Source organism: Cydia fagiglandana, chromosome 2 (assembly GCF_963556715.1).
Source record: "Cydia fagiglandana chromosome 2, ilCydFagi1.1, whole genome shotgun sequence".
NCBI lineage: Eukaryota > Metazoa > Arthropoda > Insecta > Lepidoptera > Tortricidae > Cydia > Cydia fagiglandana.
Window position 1 is genome coordinate 22,107,521 of NC_085933.1, and position 20,587 is coordinate 22,128,107.

General features: G+C 36.0%; 1 protein-coding gene across 2 annotated transcripts in view; it reads right to left on the minus strand.

The window, feature by feature from the left end:
- Positions 1-17,127, minus strand: part of LOC134678787 (TOX high mobility group box family member 4-like) — a 60,214-nt gene extending 43,087 nt beyond the window's left edge. Inside the window, exon 1 of one of the 2 annotated variants that reach the window (XM_063537509.1) lies at positions 16,988-17,127. In XM_063537509.1, coding sequence (XP_063393579.1) covers positions 16,988-17,108 — 121 coding nt within the window. In that variant the 5' untranslated portion in view covers positions 17,109-17,127. Of the gene's footprint in view, positions 1-11,595; positions 11,752-16,987 lie in introns of those variants that run through there. The other variant, XM_063537500.1, reaches the window with a different exon arrangement.
- Positions 17,128-20,587: the final 3,460 nt, after the last annotated feature.

Here is a 20,587-nt window from a genome sequence, read left to right on the forward strand (position 1 = left end):
CTGGTATTTAAATATAAAAGACGTTAGCAGCAACACAAAGGCCTTCCTTCTTTCCTCCTTCCAAACCTTCCTTAAAGGTTACGTAGCTCATCCTTGTTGCAGTGTTTGAAACAGTAGTATTGCTTCAAACAATTTTAATCAATCAGTCAATCAAAGTATTTATTTTCAGGCTACTAAGGCCCAGAGATACATACCTTACAAACTAACATATATATATACAATAAAAAATCTTAAATACTAAAAAATCATTTTCGTGACGCAGTTTTCTGTTGCAGCGTCACTTGCTTTCATTTGAAGCATAAAGTAGATATTCTCTTTTTATCTTATTCCTTCTTCTGGTAGTTTAATAATTAGTATGCTCTTAACTGTGTATAGCAACAAAAAACAATGATGGTGACAACCCTAATTCTGTACAATAGGCACTGACTCTCGCAAAAACACTGAATTGTCACAAAAAGTAGATTGTACAAACAATGTTTTATGACATCTCGTCATACTGGTATCGTATTCTTTTCAAATTCTTTCTTTATGACTCCTATTTTCTTACTATTATGGTCTAATTTGCCTAGTTAGTGTTTTTGCGTAATATTTGCCTATGACGAATGTTTAATTTAGGAGTCTTATCTGCCAGTTTACCCCACCGACATATGTTTACTTGCATAAGATAAGTGTTTACTTACACAAGATAATTGTTTACTTACATAAGATAAGTTATCTACATCTTCCTATCAAAAGTGGTATTAAAAACGACTGATTACAATAATTAAGGAAAACCGCAATACGAGAAAAGTCTGTCTGGTAAGTCACTCACAATAGAGATTGTATTACTTTCTATTTTCAAAACCCCTATAAAACTATAAAGAGTAGGTAATTTGATTGTGACGTCACATGCTAGTGTTTCATATAAATTCCATAGTAGCAAAATCGTTTTGACAGTTCGAAAAAAGAAACTGTTTTGACTAGCAGTAAATTCCCTGTTTCTTTAAACACTTCATCAAAAATCAAATCTCCTCCTTACAATTGCATGTTATCTTACAATTCCGAATTTTCCGATAGAACGGTAAAGATACGCTGGAAAGCAAAGATTTCATGAAAGTTCTTGTGTCAAAACAAAAGACAATAACTTTATCAAGATATCAGCAGCTTAAGTACAAGACGAAATCAATAGCGGTATCTCCAATATCGTCAGTCTCACATGATCAGTTCTAAATTGAAAGCATGTGATGCTTAGTCATGATCTTGATATCGGTCCCTTTGAACAGAAATAAATCCGTCTCAAGTACCATTCGCGAATTATCTGGTTAAATATAAATTTGACACATATTGATAGTTATTGATAAGGAAATGTATATTTATAGAATTAGATCACGTCTTTTACATGTACTCATAGTGTGATCCGTTTTACAAGTTCTTAAGGGTTCCGTAGACAAAAGAAAACATCTAGGTAACAAAAGAAAAGGGAAAATACCCCTTTTCGGCATGCGTGTTTTTTAAAGCTAAAAAAGTTGCATTATCTACGCGTGGTCCGACATGCACTATTACTTATTAGTAGAGTATTTGACTACTAGTCAAATCAGTTTCTTTATTCGAACCGTCGAAACGATTTTGATGGAATTTATATGAAACACCTAGCATGTGAAGTTACAATCAAATTGCCTACTCTTTAAAGTTTTATGCGGGTTTTAAAATAGAAATTGTGTAAAAATAACTACTTTCTACGTCTCTCTAATAATCTTCTGGTGTTTATTTCTTGCATGGTGTAAAATAATTTATTATAAATACAGTCAAATACCCTATTACCTATTATTTTAGATCATTGAAAGCTAAATCAGGGGGAATCAACTCCTGATACTTGATTCATCTTAAAGGGTCTAGCCGTGTTTATATGGGGCATCGGCCCCAGAAGCCAAATTGATTGCCGTTTTGCCAATTTATTAGGCCAGATGTAAGATGCTATTTCACCAAAAAAATAACCCTAAAATGCTGCAGGTTTTTGAGAAAATTAAAAAAAAAGAAATTTGGTTTTCATTTTTTTTTATCTAAACTACCGAACCGATTTTTTTGTAACTTATACACATTATGTAAGTAATCTAGATGAATTATTTAAAAAAAAATGGAGTTTCAAATATCCTTATAACTAGTAATATTTTCACTTTAAATTTTTCAAAATTTTTTTTTTATATTTCCGAAATAGGGACACCCACCAATTTTGGGTATTTTATGTATAAATTAATGTTCTATAACATATATTTTTTTCAAAAATATTCATTTGGCTCAACAGGGTAAAAATACCGTATGTATGTATGTAATGTATGAACAGACACAACCGGGAGAACTCCCGGTCCCATATCGACCACCGCGCCGCTCTGTACGAATTTGAATTTCGAACGTAACAAATTGCTAAAATGGACTATAATATAGTCTGATAATAGCCGCATACAGCCAATAATAATTATAATATTATTATTATTGGCTGTATGCGGCTTGGTGGTCGTCGCGTCACGAAATTAAAAAACCGGCCAAGTGCGATTAGGACTCGCGTTTCTAGGATTCCGTACATAAGTCCGACTCACGCTTGACTGCACATTTCTAATAGGTTTTCCTGTCATCTATAGGTAAAGAACTATTTTGAGTATTTTTTTCAAAATTTTAGACCCAGTAGTTTCGGAATTAAAGGGGGGGAATGGTAATTTTTTGGCTATTTCCTTAAATAACTTCGAACCTATGTATTTTAAAATTATATAAAAATATGTCCATCTTTGGGTCACGAATTGACATATGTGTACCAAATTTCGACTTAATTGGTCCAGTAGTTTCCGAGAAAATAGGCTGTGACAGACGGACAGACAGACAGACGCACGAGTGATCCTATAAGAGCTTACGTTTTCCTCTAAGGACAGCGGGCTTTTTTCTATATAATCAATCGCATATTCTCGAAGCCGTTTGCAGATATTGCTAAGAACGTACTCGTATAGTTAGACCGTAAAAAGTCTGCAGCGATGTTGATAGCCCACGCAGTGCAAGTGTCATTTTAAACGTCAAACTTCTATGAAATTATGACGTATACTTAACACTTACACTGCGTGGGCTATCAAATCCGCTGCAGACTTTGTTTGGTGCGACTTTAGTAATGTAACGATCTTGGAGATTTTGAAAATATGTTGTGTATAATCTCCTTTTTTCCATTGCAAGATCAATATCAACGCAGCTCATATTAAAACGGAACTTTTTAGTGAGCCGCGTTTCCCGCCTTTTTATTTTTTAATTTCGTGACGCGACGACAAGCAAGCCGCATACAGCCAATAATAATATAGTCCATTTTAGCAATTTGTTACGTTCGAAATTCAAATTCGTACAGAGCGGCGCGGTGGTCGATTTGGGACCGGGAGTTCTCCCGGTTGTGTCTGTTCATACATTACATACATACATACGGTATTTTTACCCTGTTGAGCCAAATGAATATTTTTGAAAAAAATATATGTTATAGAACATTAATTTATACATATAATACCCAAAATTGGTGGGTGTCCCTATTTCGGAAATATAAAAAAAATTTTTTTGAAAAATTAAAAGTGAAAATATTACTAGTTATAAGGATATTTGAAACTCCATTTTTTTTTAATAATTCATCTAGATTACTTACATAATGTGTATAAGTTACAAAAAAATCGGTTTAGTAGTTTAGATAAAAAAAATGAAAACCAAATTTCTTTTTTTTTTTAATTTTCTCAAAAACCTGCAGCATTTTAGGGTTATTTTTTTGGTGAAATAGCATCTTACATCTGGCCTAATAAATTGGCAAAACGGCAATCAATTTGGCTTCTGGGGCCGATGCCCCATACAAACACGGCTAGACCCTTTGATATATGTATGAAAGACCGGTCCGACCGGTTGCGAGAAATGGAGAATTTTACTGCAATCCCTGATGAAGGATAACAGGAATGCATGATCATCATCATCATCATGAAAGACCGGTGACAATGATATGGCATCTAGCTGATTTGATGATAGAGACGAGCTCTATCTAGTCTAGGTGATAAAGCAACGGAACCTGGCTGAGTTCTGGTTAGAGTTGTTTTGTCAGAATCGTCGCAACAAGTAGGTGTCAGCATATCAGATGAATGTTAAATTAAGTCGGCAGTAACATCTTGTTTTAAAAGTGTATATTTTGACATTACAATTATTTCATCTGCGTTTGAAAGATGGTACCCGTGTTTGGAGGAGGAAGAAGGAAGGATGGGAGATCGACTTTTCGCCTACATTATTTTCTACTGACATATTGGTTTGCCACACTTTAATATAATATGATCATGAATGGAATTATTTCTACAAGTAGGTACATTATGACAGTGTAGACAAAGTATTTTAGTAATTTATTCCTCCTGAAATCTTAAAATTACAGATAAGAGGCTATCTTGAGTACATAGGTACTCGTACTTGCATATAGAGTAGTGAAGTATGCAGCAGCTTACTATGGTCAGGTATTTAATTATTTCAGGACTTGCGGTTATTATTGCAGTAACATATTTAGGTGCAACTGTAAATACTTTTGCTAATGATTTGTAACGTTGCGACAATAAAAACTTAACCCTTTGAACACCAAACGGCGCATCCATTTGCCGTGCCACTGACGCCACGGGGGTAAAATTTAGTTTTGTGAATAAATTATGCCAACCCAATAATAACCCAATAATAATGGGGTGTTTTTCAGTAGATTTTCATCAAAAAACGATCGACGTCAAATGCCGTCTTTGGCGTCGTTGTCACGATTTTGCGGTGACGTCAAATGCCATCTGTGGCGTTCAAAAGGTTAATGTCCAAGTCCTAAACGCCTTATTACCACCACTAGAGTACCTTCAGCAGTAATACTTGCTAAGCGGGCGAGGTGTTCAAAATCATCTTGACGCGTCTTTATTGTTAAAAAAATAAGAGCGCGTCAAGATAAATTTGAACACCTCGCCCGCTTAGCAACTTCTGCTGCTGACGTGCCTGAGAATTCCAAAAAATCTACCCTTGTTTCCTTTAGTGTGAAGTTGTTGGACCCAGCGGGAATTAATTTTGGCGACCCTAATTTTCAATGAATTAGGATTGTTCATTTTTTTTCAAATGTTCTATTTCGAAAACCATTTCGAGATATAAGGTTTTTAAACAGTTTCCGACATTTGCTGCGATATAATAATTGAGGATTGAAGATATTTCAACAAATATCCTTATGACCTTAGTTTGACCTTCTCCTGGGCTGAATGTAAAGTCATTGCATAATAAAAGTTATCGAACCATAGTAAATAAATCCGTCACTCACGTATTGTCAAAGTTATCATTGTCATCGATTGTCATAACAAAATTTTTCAGTTAAACCGCTGCGCTTGTTTGTTACAATTTGATTTATAATTAATACCTAAACAGTAGATTTCATTGCTTAATAATATATCAAAAACCTTGTTCCTATGTGTGGGAATGATTCACAAAAATAATAGTTCGAATCCACGAAGACCTACGACGTGAAAGATGGTGCCGTGAATTAAACTTGGAATACCTACCTACTTCACGTGTTACACACAGTATTGCTGTGAGAATCACGTCGATGTAAGTATAAAATTAATATTAATTTACTACAATTAAGTATTTAAAAGCTCACTTTATTGATAGGGTCATGGTATCTATTTATTTTCTGTGGTAATGTAGCCAGAGTATCTAAAGGCAAACCGTTAAACAGAGATGGTGCCTACTAGAAAGAAGGAATATACAAGAATACATAGCCATACTCAAAATTCAGCCTGAAACTGCTTTAAAAAGATATAATTTCTAATTTCCAGGTACATGTTGCAGTTCAAGCTGCTGATATCATGGTGGACAAGACTTAATAAAGAGTTGTGAATAATAAAACATGTTTATGTTTACCTACTTTTTTATTAATTTGGGAAATATGTTATATATGTTTCCAAAAAAAATAGTAACTTTACATTAAATGTATGTTTATCATGTTCTGCACGAGCATCTGACAATGATGGCTTCTTGTTGACCATCCAGAAGAGAAGTGTATGGTTTGTTATTTACTCTGTTCCCAGGCATTATTTACGGTCGTAAAGTATTACGACGATTAATAATTAATATGACGTTCGTTTCAATACAAAATGCTCAACTTTGTTCTGGGCCCAAGTGCAGTTACATATCTCACAGCTGTATCTAAATAGGAATCACGATGACCTGAAATAATAGGATATAATTAGCAAATTGGCATGTTCCTAATATAGTAGTATAAGTATGTAGTACAATATCCAAACAATGGTGACAAGCCAGTAGAAAGCACCCACTGGGTGCTAAGCTACCTTTAGCAATGGACGCTTGTAACGATTTTATGAATCCAATCTTCTTACAAATCGAATCAGTTAAAATATATATGATGTAGGTAACTTACATTTGTATTTTTGCTCCCTTGATTTCAGCCAAGTTATGGTTGGAGTTGGATGCTATATGGATACATACTCCAATAAAACTAAGTTATATTATATAACTTAGGCAGATTTCTGGAATCAGCTTTCTCAAATTTATAGCGTAGGTATTTTGAAATTAATGATTCAAAATAAACGAGTTTTCCATTCCAGACGATTGTTATTTATAGAAACACGTGACACTGACATTGTCGACAGGTGACATTACAATCAATTGACAATGACAACAATTTTTTTAATGCTTGTTGTTGCTTGTGCATTATCCTAATCAGCCGACGACATGTAATTTACGAGAAGTCGTATCTCATATTTTCAATAAATTATAAATATTCAACCGAGCCACGAATTACTAAATCATTCAAATTGGTATCTTAAATTAACCTATATTTTCAGAAAATAAAATAAAAATGGGGGTCTAAAAAAAATGAACAATCCTAATTGCAACATTGATAACGGTTTTTGGTATATAATTACTTAGTACTTTTCCCGGTCTTACTAATTTCTAACCTAGATTTAAAAGAAATCGTACCTTGCCTTTGGGTTAGATCAGTAAGTAGGCAAATTGAAGGATTTAACTTTTCTAGCCGCCTTAAATGATTATTATTAATAATGTCCCTTTTAATGTCGACCTAATACTATTTTTTTTTATAAATCTTGGTTGATAGGTACGAGTTATCGTTTGGAGGTAGGTAATTTGAAAAGAATTTATAATATTGCTAAGGGCCTAATTTTATTTAACACTAGCTGTGCCCGCGGCTCCGCCCGCGTGGAATTCGGTTTGTGTCAGTAAGCTGCTAAATATATAAAAAATAGTAAATTACATTACGCTGTATTTTTTTATTCAAAAAATTATAACATTTATCATTTCCTGCATGATAATTTCTTAAAATCTTATTGTTTCATACTTTTTAGAGCGCGATTTGTAGTAGTCCGACTACGCCCGACTCTTTTAGTATGAGAAATTCGAAGTCGCCTAGCTTTGGACCGCGTGCAGTGCGCCACATACGTCGGGCAATTCCCGACTCTTTTAGTATGAGGGCGCCGAAGGAGCCCGGCTTTGGAACGCATTCAGCGCGCCACGTGCGTCGGTCTTAGCCCGACATTTTTGAGTATGAGGGTGCCTTCGACGCCCAACTTTGGCAAGCGTACAGCATCTCACGTACGTCGGGTTACGCCCGACGCTTTGAGTATGAGGGCGGCGCCCGGCTTTGGAACGCGTACAGCGTATCACGTACGTCGGTCTACGCCCGACATTTTTAGTATGAGGGTGCCGTAGGCGCCCGGCTTTGGACCGCGTACAGCGCGCCACGTACGTCGGGCTACTCCCAACGCTTTGAGTATGAGGGCGCCGAAGGCGCCCGGCTTTGGAACGCGTACAGCGCGACACGTATAGTTCGTAGGTTTCAAACAGAGCCCGACGGCTAATCCTATTGTCTATTGTTAAGTAAAACCGCACGTGCTACTTACCTGCAAAAAAGGGTCTTACTCATTCTATCTGGCACCTGAGCGCGGGCTAGTCCAACGCTCAAAAAACCAGTGTAGGTGCGCTCTCCGATAACGCGCCTTTGTTACGCATCTCGATGACACATTTTAGACTGGTTCTGTAGTGTTCGACTCGCCGGTACTCAGTAACCGAAGTATTGTATTTTTTATGCAGGTAGTTGTGGCACGTGGCACGGCGGTTTTACTTAACAATAGACAATTGGATTAGCCGTCGGGCTCTGTTTGAAACCTACGGACTATACGTCGGGTTAAGTCCGAAGCAGTGCCGGATTAAGATATTTTGGTGCCCTAAGCATTTCTAGACCATGGTGCCTCCTCTCCCTAGGGTCATTAAGATTACATTTTTATTTTTGGTAAATTGAGTGAAGTTCATTGCAACATTACAGCTGAGAGTGGTAATCAGTCACATCATTTTATCACGAAAATTTACAGTGCCGCAGCAGTAATGTTTCAACAGAGTACCTAATGCTGCTGCATTCGCCACCCGAATGTCACCTTTATCATATCTCAGGTGAGAATGTAATAGAAAACGCGAGCGAAGCGAGCGGGAAATTTTTTCGATATAAAAACGCAATTTGATAGACAGTTGTACATTTTTACTTTTAGTACGGAAATCAGTCACATCATTTTATCACGAAAATTGACAGTGCTGCAGCAGTAACGTTGTAACAGAGTAATGCTGCTGCAGTCGCCACTCGCCACCCAAATGTCACCTTTATCATATCTTAGAAAGTGAGTGAAAACGCGAGCGAAGCGAGCGCGAAAATGTTTCTATATAAAAACGCAATATGATAGACTGTTGTACATTTTTACTTTTAGTATGGAAATAAGTCACATCATTTTATGACGAAAATTGACAGTACTGCAGCAGTAACGTTGCAACAGGGTAATGCTGCTGCAGTCGCCACCCAAATGTCACCTTTATCATACCTTAGAAAGTTATTAAAAACGCGAGCGAAGCGAGCGCGAAAATTTTTCGATATAAAAAACGCAATTTTACTTTTAGTCCCAAACAGGCGCGAATCTGATTTCATACAAAGAAGGGATGGGACAGTTTTCTATCAGCCTAGCTTCGCATAGGGCTCGATATTTAAGGGTCTCAGCGAGGTTGTTTTCATGCATAAAAGATGCAATGCTTTGCTACGGCAAAGCATTGCATCCAAGCAAGCAAGCATTGCAGAAGGCCTCGCATAAGACCTAACGCCGAACCGCAAAAGAGTGGGTTGAAATCGAATCTATGCATGTAATCACGACTCTTTTGCTACCGATTGTTTCCCAAAGAATTACGCGCCATTATTTTTGCAAATTAGCTTTTGGACAGCTAAAAAAAATCGTGTGGTAAAAACGATGTGTCTGTCCGGATTTTAAAATTTGTTCTACTTTTCCAACCTGGCATTTTGGTGCCCCCCCTCAACGTGGTGCCCAAGCACGTGCTTGTTTTGCTTATTGGTTAATCCGGCACTGGTCCGAAGGTTTGACTATGGCTACGGCTTTGGTAAGCGTACAGCGTGTCACGTACGTACACTTTTTAAATAAATATTTAAGTGGGGTATCCCATACAACAAACGTGACTTGTTTGCCGTTTTTTGCGCAATGGTAAGGAATCCTTCGTGCGCGAATCATAATAATTCAGTTACCAAATAAATAATTGGTAGCTTGCTCATATTGAAATATTTTAACGCTTTTGTTGCCAAAGTAGGTATTCATTTTAGTACCTATTTCTATTTTTTAAGCTACTGAAATCCGATTAATTAGTTGACCGGTTAAATACGTGCCCAAAAAAGTAAGGGTCGTTAAACAATTTAAGATTCGTTCAAGCGGGCAGATGTTAAGTTAAGACGCCGCACGGTCTCTGCACGCAAAGTGCGCAAAATTTAACAATTCTGGACAAACATCATGGCTATTAAAAAAAGTTTCCACGTATTCTTGGTCGCACAATTGTTTTACGGGCACCAGATGTGTAATCTTTCTAACATAGAATGCCCTTTAATATGCAACTGATAACGATGGTCAACACATGTTTGGGTTGGTCAGGTAAGAACCCAAAAACAATATCGATGCATATACTTAAGGCACGACTGTGATTGGTTGTAATACTTGTAATATAAGAAGGCGTGACGTTTTAAAGTTTTGGGTGCAAGCGATTTTCGTTGAGAAATGCTCAACCGTCGCTGCACCCGATAGTACGTCGGGCTAAGGTTAAGGCATTCAGAAGTTAAGGTGTAATAAAGAAACTCAGATAAATAAATATATACCTACGTACAAACACGAACGCTGAAAACACAATACACTCTCTCTCTCTTTTTTTCGGGTAGTCGTGAAAAAGATGGCACTGTGCAATGAGGGGTAATTAATTTACTGTCGTTTAATTTTGTTGTATATTATTAAATCGACATAATTATTCACTTAAATTTGTTGATGTCCGTACCCCCTCATCTAAACTTAGAGTTAATTTGGCAAAAACCTTCCTCGGTGGCTATTCATGTCACTACCGTATCAAATTCAGCGCCATCTGTTAGTTTACCAGGGTACTCAATAGTGGTAGCACATAATTGAAAAAAGTTTGCCCCTCCTTCCTAAGTAGCGCCATAAGATTCAGGGGCAAACTTAAATCAAGCGAGTGTTGTGGCTACCCCCCCTTTTAAGGGTTGAATTTTTATAGCCTATAACCTGGCCGGAGATTTTCTCGACAGATTAGTAAAGTTTGCATCAAAATCCATTCAGCCGTTTTCACGTGATGCGCGTTCAAATAAACAGACAAACAGACAAAAATTCTAAAAACTGTTGGAACGTGTTCTGTTATCAATTCTAAGTGCCCCCAGCCAACTTTTTTCCAAATATCTTCCATGTACAGACTTTTGACCCTCTACAGCTTTATTATATGTATATATATAGATAGAAGATAGATAGATGTGTTTCGAAACGTTGACATCCTTCACCTCAGAACCTCACAGAATATAAAATACCAAATTATTCAAGTTAGGTACTCGAGTTTGTGCCAGGGACCGAATACCGGTATGTTTTCATACAAATGAACCGGTATTCAATTTCGGTATCTTGGTTGTTTATGTATATATTTAGACTTAATTTAGCTAATTTGATCTATCGTTATCCTTACCTAAATACTATTCTACAATATCAAAGAAATAATGTGAAAGCTATGAGATACATATTTTGATATTTAGTTATACGAAGAACGGTCCCGGGTTTGTGCGGCTAAAAATTATACCTGAATAAAATGTCAAAAAAATAACAGCATTGCCAAAGGTACCTAATAAGCAATAATACTTAAGTATAATATAGGATTAGGTAAGTAATACAAATCAATGTTGGTTCATTGAATGTTTACAAGCAATTTTTAAAATTTTTATAAAAAAATCAATCACAAATACTTTTTGCACTAACTATATACCTATAAATCGAATTGGTACTTATTGTTTAGTTCTTCAATTTGTACATATTTATTTTGTGCAATAAAGGTTTAATAAACGAATAATTATTTTATTATACCTATATGTTTTACTACAGTTTTTTTCTTCTAGGCTATGTGTACAAGAAACTACAAAATTGATAGAGATAAAAAGTTACAAGTAGATAGATTAATTATTTGTTTGATTGTAAAAAAAATATCAACACTTACCGTAGCTTTTGCATATAACAAATGTGACTCGTACAAAAACAACTATCACTAAAATACAAACAGGTATGAGTCCATAAAAATAGGGGTCCCTTCTTAAATCACTCTCAATTTTAATGTCCATCGAACTTTCTTGATCCATTTTGTTTTATTTTTATCTATTTTTTTAGTCTTTGAAAACTAGCCACTTCGTGTGAGATTCAAATAAAAATAAAACATTTGTTGTTTTTTCACTCGCGGCTTCTATTTTTATAAATAATTCGAACTTTTTAAAATTAGGACTGAACGCGTTTGAGTAGACCGGTAATTTGCGTTTCTGAACCGCCGCGCGTATTATTTATCGATATGTTTATCGCAAATTGACGTTTATTTGACGTTTATCCGCTTGAATGGAGTGCGTTCAACTACAAACAATCCGTAGAGATGTCTGTTGCCGCCGAGATTCATTGATAAAAAACGGTCGCCTTGGTTAGAGCTTCGTAACGTAACTAAAGGTCAAGCTTGGGTGCGTAGATGATTGTTTTTTTGTGTTTTCGTTATGCACTATACTGTCTATACTTGTGGGGTATTGAGGAAAGGGGACGAACGCTTCTCAATACAAACCTAGTCCCCATCTTTCTCTCTGCATACTGACATTATGGAAAATATTTTTACATAATTTGATGTATATATAGATACGTTTGCCATGCGTTTAACTTATTCAGATTTTTTTATTATTGTAAAAATTAGGAGTGAACAACAAATTCAATATATGTACCTACCATGTTAATGCTCCTTAGTGATATAAGTAATGATTAAAAATTCAAAACAAAAAACAATCGAAGGGGGCAATCAGTGTTAATTATGTAGAGTCTGTGCGAGAAGAAAAGAGTCGTGGAATGTATGGGGTCCCATATAGACTCTATTATATGAAATTGTGTCAACATATTTTCGATAACGTTAATATCCAGAGAGGAAAATGACGACTTACATTCGTATGGAAAGACGATTTCGCGCGGACGCCTACTTTCGTCTTAATACTCTTAATAAACATATTACACATGTAGATATATATTTATATTTTTATTCGTATTAGACATCGTGTACAATGAATTTATATTAATAGCGAAAACGTGCACATTACGTATCGTACCTATCAGGACAATGAAAATAAATAAATATTATGCAATGTTATTCTGTTTACGTACCTACTATACAGATTCTATTCATTTTCTTCCCCGAGTTGTGTACCTAAACATTTATGTACTTTACATTATTATTTTACTTTAAAAGGGATAAACATGATGTCCTTAAAACGATGAAATTACGAGAGAAAGGCCACAAGATAGCTATTCATATAATATTTATATTTTTTGTCAACCGTAATTATGGTGTAAAAAACCGCTAAGATTTTTCACAAACTGCTGAAACCACTGCACTTACCTTGAGTAAATTTACCAATGAGCTCATAAATTCTATTTATTAATTAATTATTGTTATGTGTAGTAGGTATACTTAATTTATCTTATCACAACTTAATACTGCCTTCGCAGAAATGTAATGTTTAATAAGGAAAGTAATGCGAGTAAATTAAGTCCATTGACGACATTTTGTTTAATCACGCCAGAGACAATTAGTTAATACTAGCGACCCGCCCGGCTTCGCGCGGGTTAACAAATATACACCTAAACCTTCATCAAGAATCACCACCACATAAAAATCCGTTCAGTAGTTTTTGAGTTTATCGCGAACAAACACACAGACAGACGCGGCGGGGGACTTTGTTTTATTAGGTGTAGGAGGGTGCAGTGATATAGATTTGTAGATGGCGCTATTCATTGTTTGCTTTGACTGCAAAACTACTTAATGTTTAGTCATGCCACGCCATCTGTAATCGGCATGTAAAACTAAATCATGAATAGAAAATGAGTTGCTACAAGCGATGTTAGTTCTGCTACTCGATGCTAGATGGCGCAAATGTATAGATTTATAAAAATAATAATATATGATGTATATTTAAATGTTTAATAAACTTACGATAGCATTAAAAAAAATAGTAATAGTTAGGTGAGCTATGAACACGCTATGAGGCATAATTTATTTTGTGACTGTTTCTCTTGCCCCGTTAATTAATGAAAAGTTTTAAGTTAAGTACTTACCTACTTAAACTACTAACGCATAGACTGATAGTCTCCATACGGCTAACCTGCCAAAAGTGAAGCCGAAACACGATCGATGTGTGCGTGGAACGCTCGTGTCTTACGCTCAGCAAACACACACATATATACAAAATATGTTGCCAGTATTCATTTACTTCTCTCAAAGTAGGGGAATTTTAACAACATCACACTTGGTTATTAATAATTTGGAAGTGTGTAGATTCGATTTTGTAGCAAAAGCTTTTTGTTTATTTGGGATTTGTTGCATTTCTGTACTTTGTGAAATAAGGATTAAATAAATAGCTGATAAGTTTTTACCTACTATTTTTATTTATTTAAAAATGTGCATAAAATAATAAGAATAAATTTAAATAGGACAGAGCATATTCGACTGTGTTTAGTCCGTTTCCAATGTTTCCATATTGCGTCATTCCGATTTAGTCTACTTTTTTCCTTCCATCTCGCAGACAGAAGTAGATCAGTCAGAAAACTGAAACGAACATGACACAAACTAAAAATAAGAAAAAAATAAATACTTACCTAAAAAATTAACTTAATTATAATTTTCTATATTAATACAATGAAATTTAATTAAGCGCATTTATTTTAGAATGTAGACGTCATGTCCCATTTGGAGGAAAAAATATTCACGACACTGGCAACATTTAGAAGAAATGGCGGCTGACGAAAATTTGGTATTATGTATTTACGATTATGTAAAAATATCACATTAAACTCGATACTTACGCGTGAAATGTAATATCAAGCGGTTTGTTTTTATTATATGATGTGTTGTGACACCCATTCGCTGTACAAACAACCATCTTTCCTGTAGTTTTTGATTTTTAAACGGGAGGTGCACACAGACCGATTTTACTTTGAGTACTGCTACTGCGAGGGCCGTTCGAATACGATGATGCGAGTGTGACGTGACGTCGCACTTGAAATGGCTTCACTGGGGGTGTACGAACTAGAAATCTATGCCTTATAAATCTATGCTTACCTACTTTTTTGTCAATTCTGTCAATAGTACCTAAGTATAATAATTTCGTACGGGTCTCAAAACAGTTGTGCAGGACAATACTCAATTATCGATAAGGTTCTGGCCACTAAATAGTACATTGTGTATTAAGGGCGGGAAATAAGAAATTACGAACGAGTGTCAATTTTAAGCCCGACGCGAAGCGAGGGCTTAAAATGTTCACGAGTTCGGAATTTCTTTACCGCCCGTGGCACACACAATGTTTTTCATCACACTTGTAAGGAAAAAAAGGAGAATTAATAAAAACAAACTTCTGTATAAAACACTTTTCCGCCCTAGGGCGAAAATTTCAATTTCCCGCCCGCAAGCCCTACGTGTAAATAAGTGTTTTTCATCACACTTGCTCGGAAAAGATTTTTTCCGCCCTAGGGCGAAAATTTCAATTTCCCGCCCGCAAGCCCTACGTGTAAATACATCTTTTCCGAGCAAGTGTGATGAAAAGTAACATACCTAACCAAAAAGTAAGTATGTATGCACCTAAATAACCTATTTGGTTTGCTGCTCTCTAACGAAGCTACTCTCTCTATTTAACGAAGCTAAAAATTACCAAAACTTCAATGATAACATTGATAACACGATTACCTACGCTCACTGGTAAAGAAAAACATAGATGTAGGTAAAACTAATCAGCAAAGATTTACGCAATGGACTTCAAACTACCTAATGAATTTCATTATTTGTTTAATTTGTGATTGTGATTTCTTGAATCTTTAAATCTATTTCACCGACACCAAGAGCATGGGTTTCTAAACTTTTTGAACTCAGGGCCACAGCCATACTTCCGCTTCCTGTTTGCGGGCAAAATCATATCGAATTTGGCACAATTTTACAAGCAAAAGTGTTGCAAGACCTTTGTGTTAAAGTAAAAGAAAACTTACCAAATATCTCACAGCATCTCAAGCACAAACAAGTCACCGTATATAAGAATACAATAAAAAAGAACGGCATAAACAAAATTAATCCATCCATGGCTTGTTTCGTTCCTAAATCCGCGATACAACTACCCGTATATACGAATATTATCTAAGTGCAGATACCGGGTATCTACGATACGATTTAATTAATATAAAGCTCAAAGATAAGTCGCGGAAGAGTTTTTTATATCTACAATAAATTATAGGTAACACTCTGTATCTTTAGGTATTTAAATAAAAGTAAACAAAAACCCTCAAATAGCTCCTTAAGCCAGTTGAGGGTAGATGAAGACATTGCATGATCAAATAATGTAGGATAAAGTCAGGTCGTTCAGAGACTGATCCAGGCGGTTTTGTATTTGGTCGGTTAACCAATAAACGTTATAACTACCCGAAAATGTAGAAATTGTTTGTTTACTTTTATTTAAATAACTTAAGGTACAGACTATTTGGACCTCAAAGGGATCCAAAACATTTTGTATTGCATGCGATGTTTAACATGTTAAACTTTGAGAATTTAAATCGTTATCGTCGGCTTAAACACCTGAACGATTCGAACTTTACGATACGTCAATGAATAGATCTAGAAACGATATGAAATATGTCCCGGTTGACGGTTAACGTAACGTACGAAAATGTCGTCACCATAATATGACTAATTTTTTTTTAATTTCCTTTAAGATTACATTATACTGATAAATAATCCGCTGACTTAATAGTGGTTAAGTAGGTATAATGTTTTGTTAAATTACTTTGAAAGATAATCAAGATTTAGATAGGAATATTTTTGTAATTATATATATGTATCTAATTATCTATGTTATGCTACAGCAGAGGGCCTACCGCGAACCACTTTCGTCGTGTTGCCTCTCTGTCGCACTTGTAAATTCGTATGTAAGTCTGACAGACAGGGAGACATACGTCGAACGTGGTTCGCGGTAAACCCTCAGTCGGGTATCTATCGAACTCGACTCCAATCGGCTTGCCCTGTTTTTTTCCTAAAACTCATGAAGAAAAAGGAAATATAGGTAGTGATTACTATCTTGAATGGCTATCCATGCAGTGACGTCAGGAGCCAGCTTTCAATTTTCTTTTGACAGATTAAGATAAGACCGCGTCGTTGTTACATAGCCGTAACACGAACATTAACAGCTAGTTGGGACTGAATACATTTTGAATGTGAAAACTGTACATTTCCATTGACTGTCCATTTTCCTACACCTCATATAGCAAAGGTAAGTGTGTCAAATCACGAACACTGAACTGGAGGTTAAAACATACACGTAAAATATAATACTTACTAAATATTTTGTAGACGATCCGCCCCACGAACAAATCACATATTTGCAAATACGACCACACCAGAAACAGCACCATAACTAGAAAAAACAGAAACACTATCTCTTTCTCGGTTAAAAACATTTTTAAACAAAAGACGACTTGACTTGTCAACCACTTTCAATACAACTCAATTGGGAATACGGCTAAAGTTAGAGTGCATTGTAGAGGTTTGGGCTTTTGGATTTAGTCGGGTTATAATCCAATATCGTGGATAAATTAGATGCTGTGAGTTGAGATGATGGACGGAAGCAGATTGTTGTGTGCACACCCGCTGGCGGTGTTGGCAATACAATATTACAGGTAGAGTCTGTGCGGAAAGAAGTCGTGGAATGTAAGGGAGCCCAAGAGCCCAGCATACATTCTACGACTCTTCTCTTTCCGCACAGACTGAATACTTACAATACAAGGAAGACGATTGGTCAGATATAGCTAATGTTTGTCTAGATTAGTTGTACCTACTATGTAAATTATTCTCCTAACTAACATGAATTTACCGCGAAGCATACATATATTTTATTTGATATATGTGTTTTTAAATCACGATCGCGGCTAACAAACTTACTTACAGATCCCTACGTTAAAACCGTAACACACTTGTACCGTTAATGTCTGCACTAAAATAGTCAGGCGTTAGGTTATTTTAATCTTTCCATTCTAAGGTCCGATAATAAAGCAGTGTCAGTTTTACCAATAACGCTTTCGTGTGTACATCCCCAAACACAGTGTCATTTTCACTTCAGCTGAAAAACGCTAGAAATTGTTTACCTTTGTAACCAATAATCTTCCTCTCCTAATTGCATTCTAAAAGAAACCTTAATTACACGCAATTAAAGTTAAATTTGCTTGAGACAGTGCGTTCTACGGCTAACGATAAGCTGATAAGCCTATCACAATGTTAACGATAGCAATCATTGTTTATCGAAGTAAAATAGCGAAACCGAACGATTATTAAAGTCTTAATGCCTGAGACATGTTGTATTTCATAGTCTAGATTAAGTATATTATGTATAAAAAAACCGGACAAGTGTGAGTCGGGCTCGCGTTGCAAGGGTTCCCTACATAAGTCGGACTCACGCTTGACTGTACATTTCTAATAGCTTTTCCTGTCATCTATGAGTAAAGTACTATTTTGTGTATTTTTTTCAAAATTTAAGGCCTAGTATTTTCAGAGATAAAGACAGACAGACGCACGAGTGATCCTATAAGGGTTCAGTTTTTTTCCTTTTGAGGTACGGATCCCAAAAAAACAACAAACAAATCAAAATGACAAAACATCTACGCTCTTATTCTCTTAACACTAATGTCGCGTCAAGATTATTTTGAACACTCTTAGCAACTTCTGCTGCTGACTGTACGGTAGTACTATTATTTATTCTGTGGTTCAAGTGACTAGTCAAGTAACTCGAGCAAGTCAGCTCGGCCAGTAATTAGTGGACTAAAAATACCGAGTGCTCCTGAAAGACAATTGGTGGTAAATCAGGGCTGCATTCATTATCTCGGTTTGTTTGTCTGCTTGTAGCGTCAGAAAAACAGAACAAGTAAATAAATAGACCTATGCGGCTACCACCAGAACCACTACCAACAGTTTCGACATTGACAGATACGCTCGCGTCTAAGTAACTTACTTTCTATGCATCTCACTCGCACTCGCATATTAGTGCAAGCGAGATGTATTGAAAGTAATTTACGTAGACGCGAGCGTATCTGTCAATGTCAAAACTGGTGGTAGCCGTACAGTTTGGCACAGACATAAACGCTATCGAGAACGTAACTTATACTTTCTATGCATCTCGCTCGTACTCGCATATTAGTGCGAGCGAGATGTATAGAAAGTATATTACGTAGACGTTAGCGTATATGTCAGTTTTGAAATTGTCTCTGACTCCTGGTACAGGCTCAGGTCGAGACAGAAGATGATAAAATAGATCTACCATAAAACCAACACAGTCCAAAAGCGTATGTTTGGTAGTATTATGGTTCAAAACCTCAAATATCTTCGCCCAGTAGTCCCAATTATGTATTTGAATGTTGTAGATCTAGGCCGGTCATATCGAACATTAAATTCGCAAGCTAACGGCTAGTTCTGATTTTTTAATATGTTGTTAGGATCACTACCAGCATTGTAAATCCAAGTTTGCAGCTTCGAAAGACCTGTGCTAATTTTGCACCACTCAAAAAACCGCGAAATTTTCGTACTTTTTTTGGTATTCTCTATATAAATCCTAAACTATGCATTTTTTATCAAAAAGGTCTATGAACTAACTAAAGTTAACTAAAATTGCTACAATTTGAAACTAAAATCAACTTTGTAAGTTCAATACTTACCGAGATACCGCTCTGCAAAAATGGGCAATTTTATCCAGTATAGTGAAATTTTAACATTCGGGCAATTTTCGACCCCGAAATCAGAAAAAAATACTTATTTTACGGGTAATTTAATAAAACGATGCTGTCGCAAATGTAATCTTTAATATTCAGCAAACAATGATATCGCTTGACTGTAGGTACTGTTTACTCACTAAGCTTAAAAATCCAAAAAGTGGGAAAACTGCATTTTTCGCAAATTTGCTCTGTTTACCTAGTTCTCACAATGGTTTGAGGGTAGTATGAATTATAAATATTTATTAAACATATTTAAAAGGTATCAAAAATAACATTTAGTTCTTCTTCTTTATATTTAAGAGCTGTGCTCTTGTCGGTGGAGCAATCTCCAACTCGTCCGATCCTCTGCCAACTCCTTGACCTTCTGATATGACACGACCTGGACTTTTTCTTTTATTTGGTTAAAGTAATTGATTCTTGGTCTTCCTCTTCCTCTCTTTCCCTCTATTTTTCCTTCTATGATGTTCTTTAGGAACATGTCGTGTCGTAGCAGATGTCCAATTAGTACTCCTCTTCTATTTTCTATTGTCTTTATTATGTTTCTTTTCTCGTTAATCCTATCCAGAACCCTATCATTTGATATTTTTTCCGTCCAACTAATCCCTTCCATTCTCCGCCAACACCACATTTAGTTAGAGCTGTTCATTTTGAGATAATTCAGTCTAAAAAATAGGCATATCGACGTCGTCTTCAATTTCTTCTGCGATCTGAAGCTTGGCGACGTTGTGACAAGAGACACCGGAGCAAAATTTGCATAACTCTAAGCATTTAAGGCCTGCTGCTTTTATGCAGGTACAGCCGCCTCCGCTACAGCCTGTTTTGTACCCGCAAAATTTCAAAAGGAAGGGAGGTGCCACTACTTCACTCGTAATTTTTATTGGAATTTGAATGATGATGTTTGGTCTTTTCCCATCCCCATTGAGTTGCATCGTTTTCCACCCCCAACCACTTCTGAATTTGGTGGTAAGTTCGGTAAGCATGGAATGTTGCACCATCTTCCGTTGGAGGTAAACGGGCCAAGTCAACCTTAGCGAAGGCGGCTGTTTTTATATTTTTTTTGTAGCGTATTCTATGGAGCATGGAGTGTATTTTTTGTGTAGTCCCCTCCATATAAAGCTACTAGGCATTTTGCTCCGGCATCTGCGATGGCTGGGTAGGCTGCATTAGGTTGCAGGAAT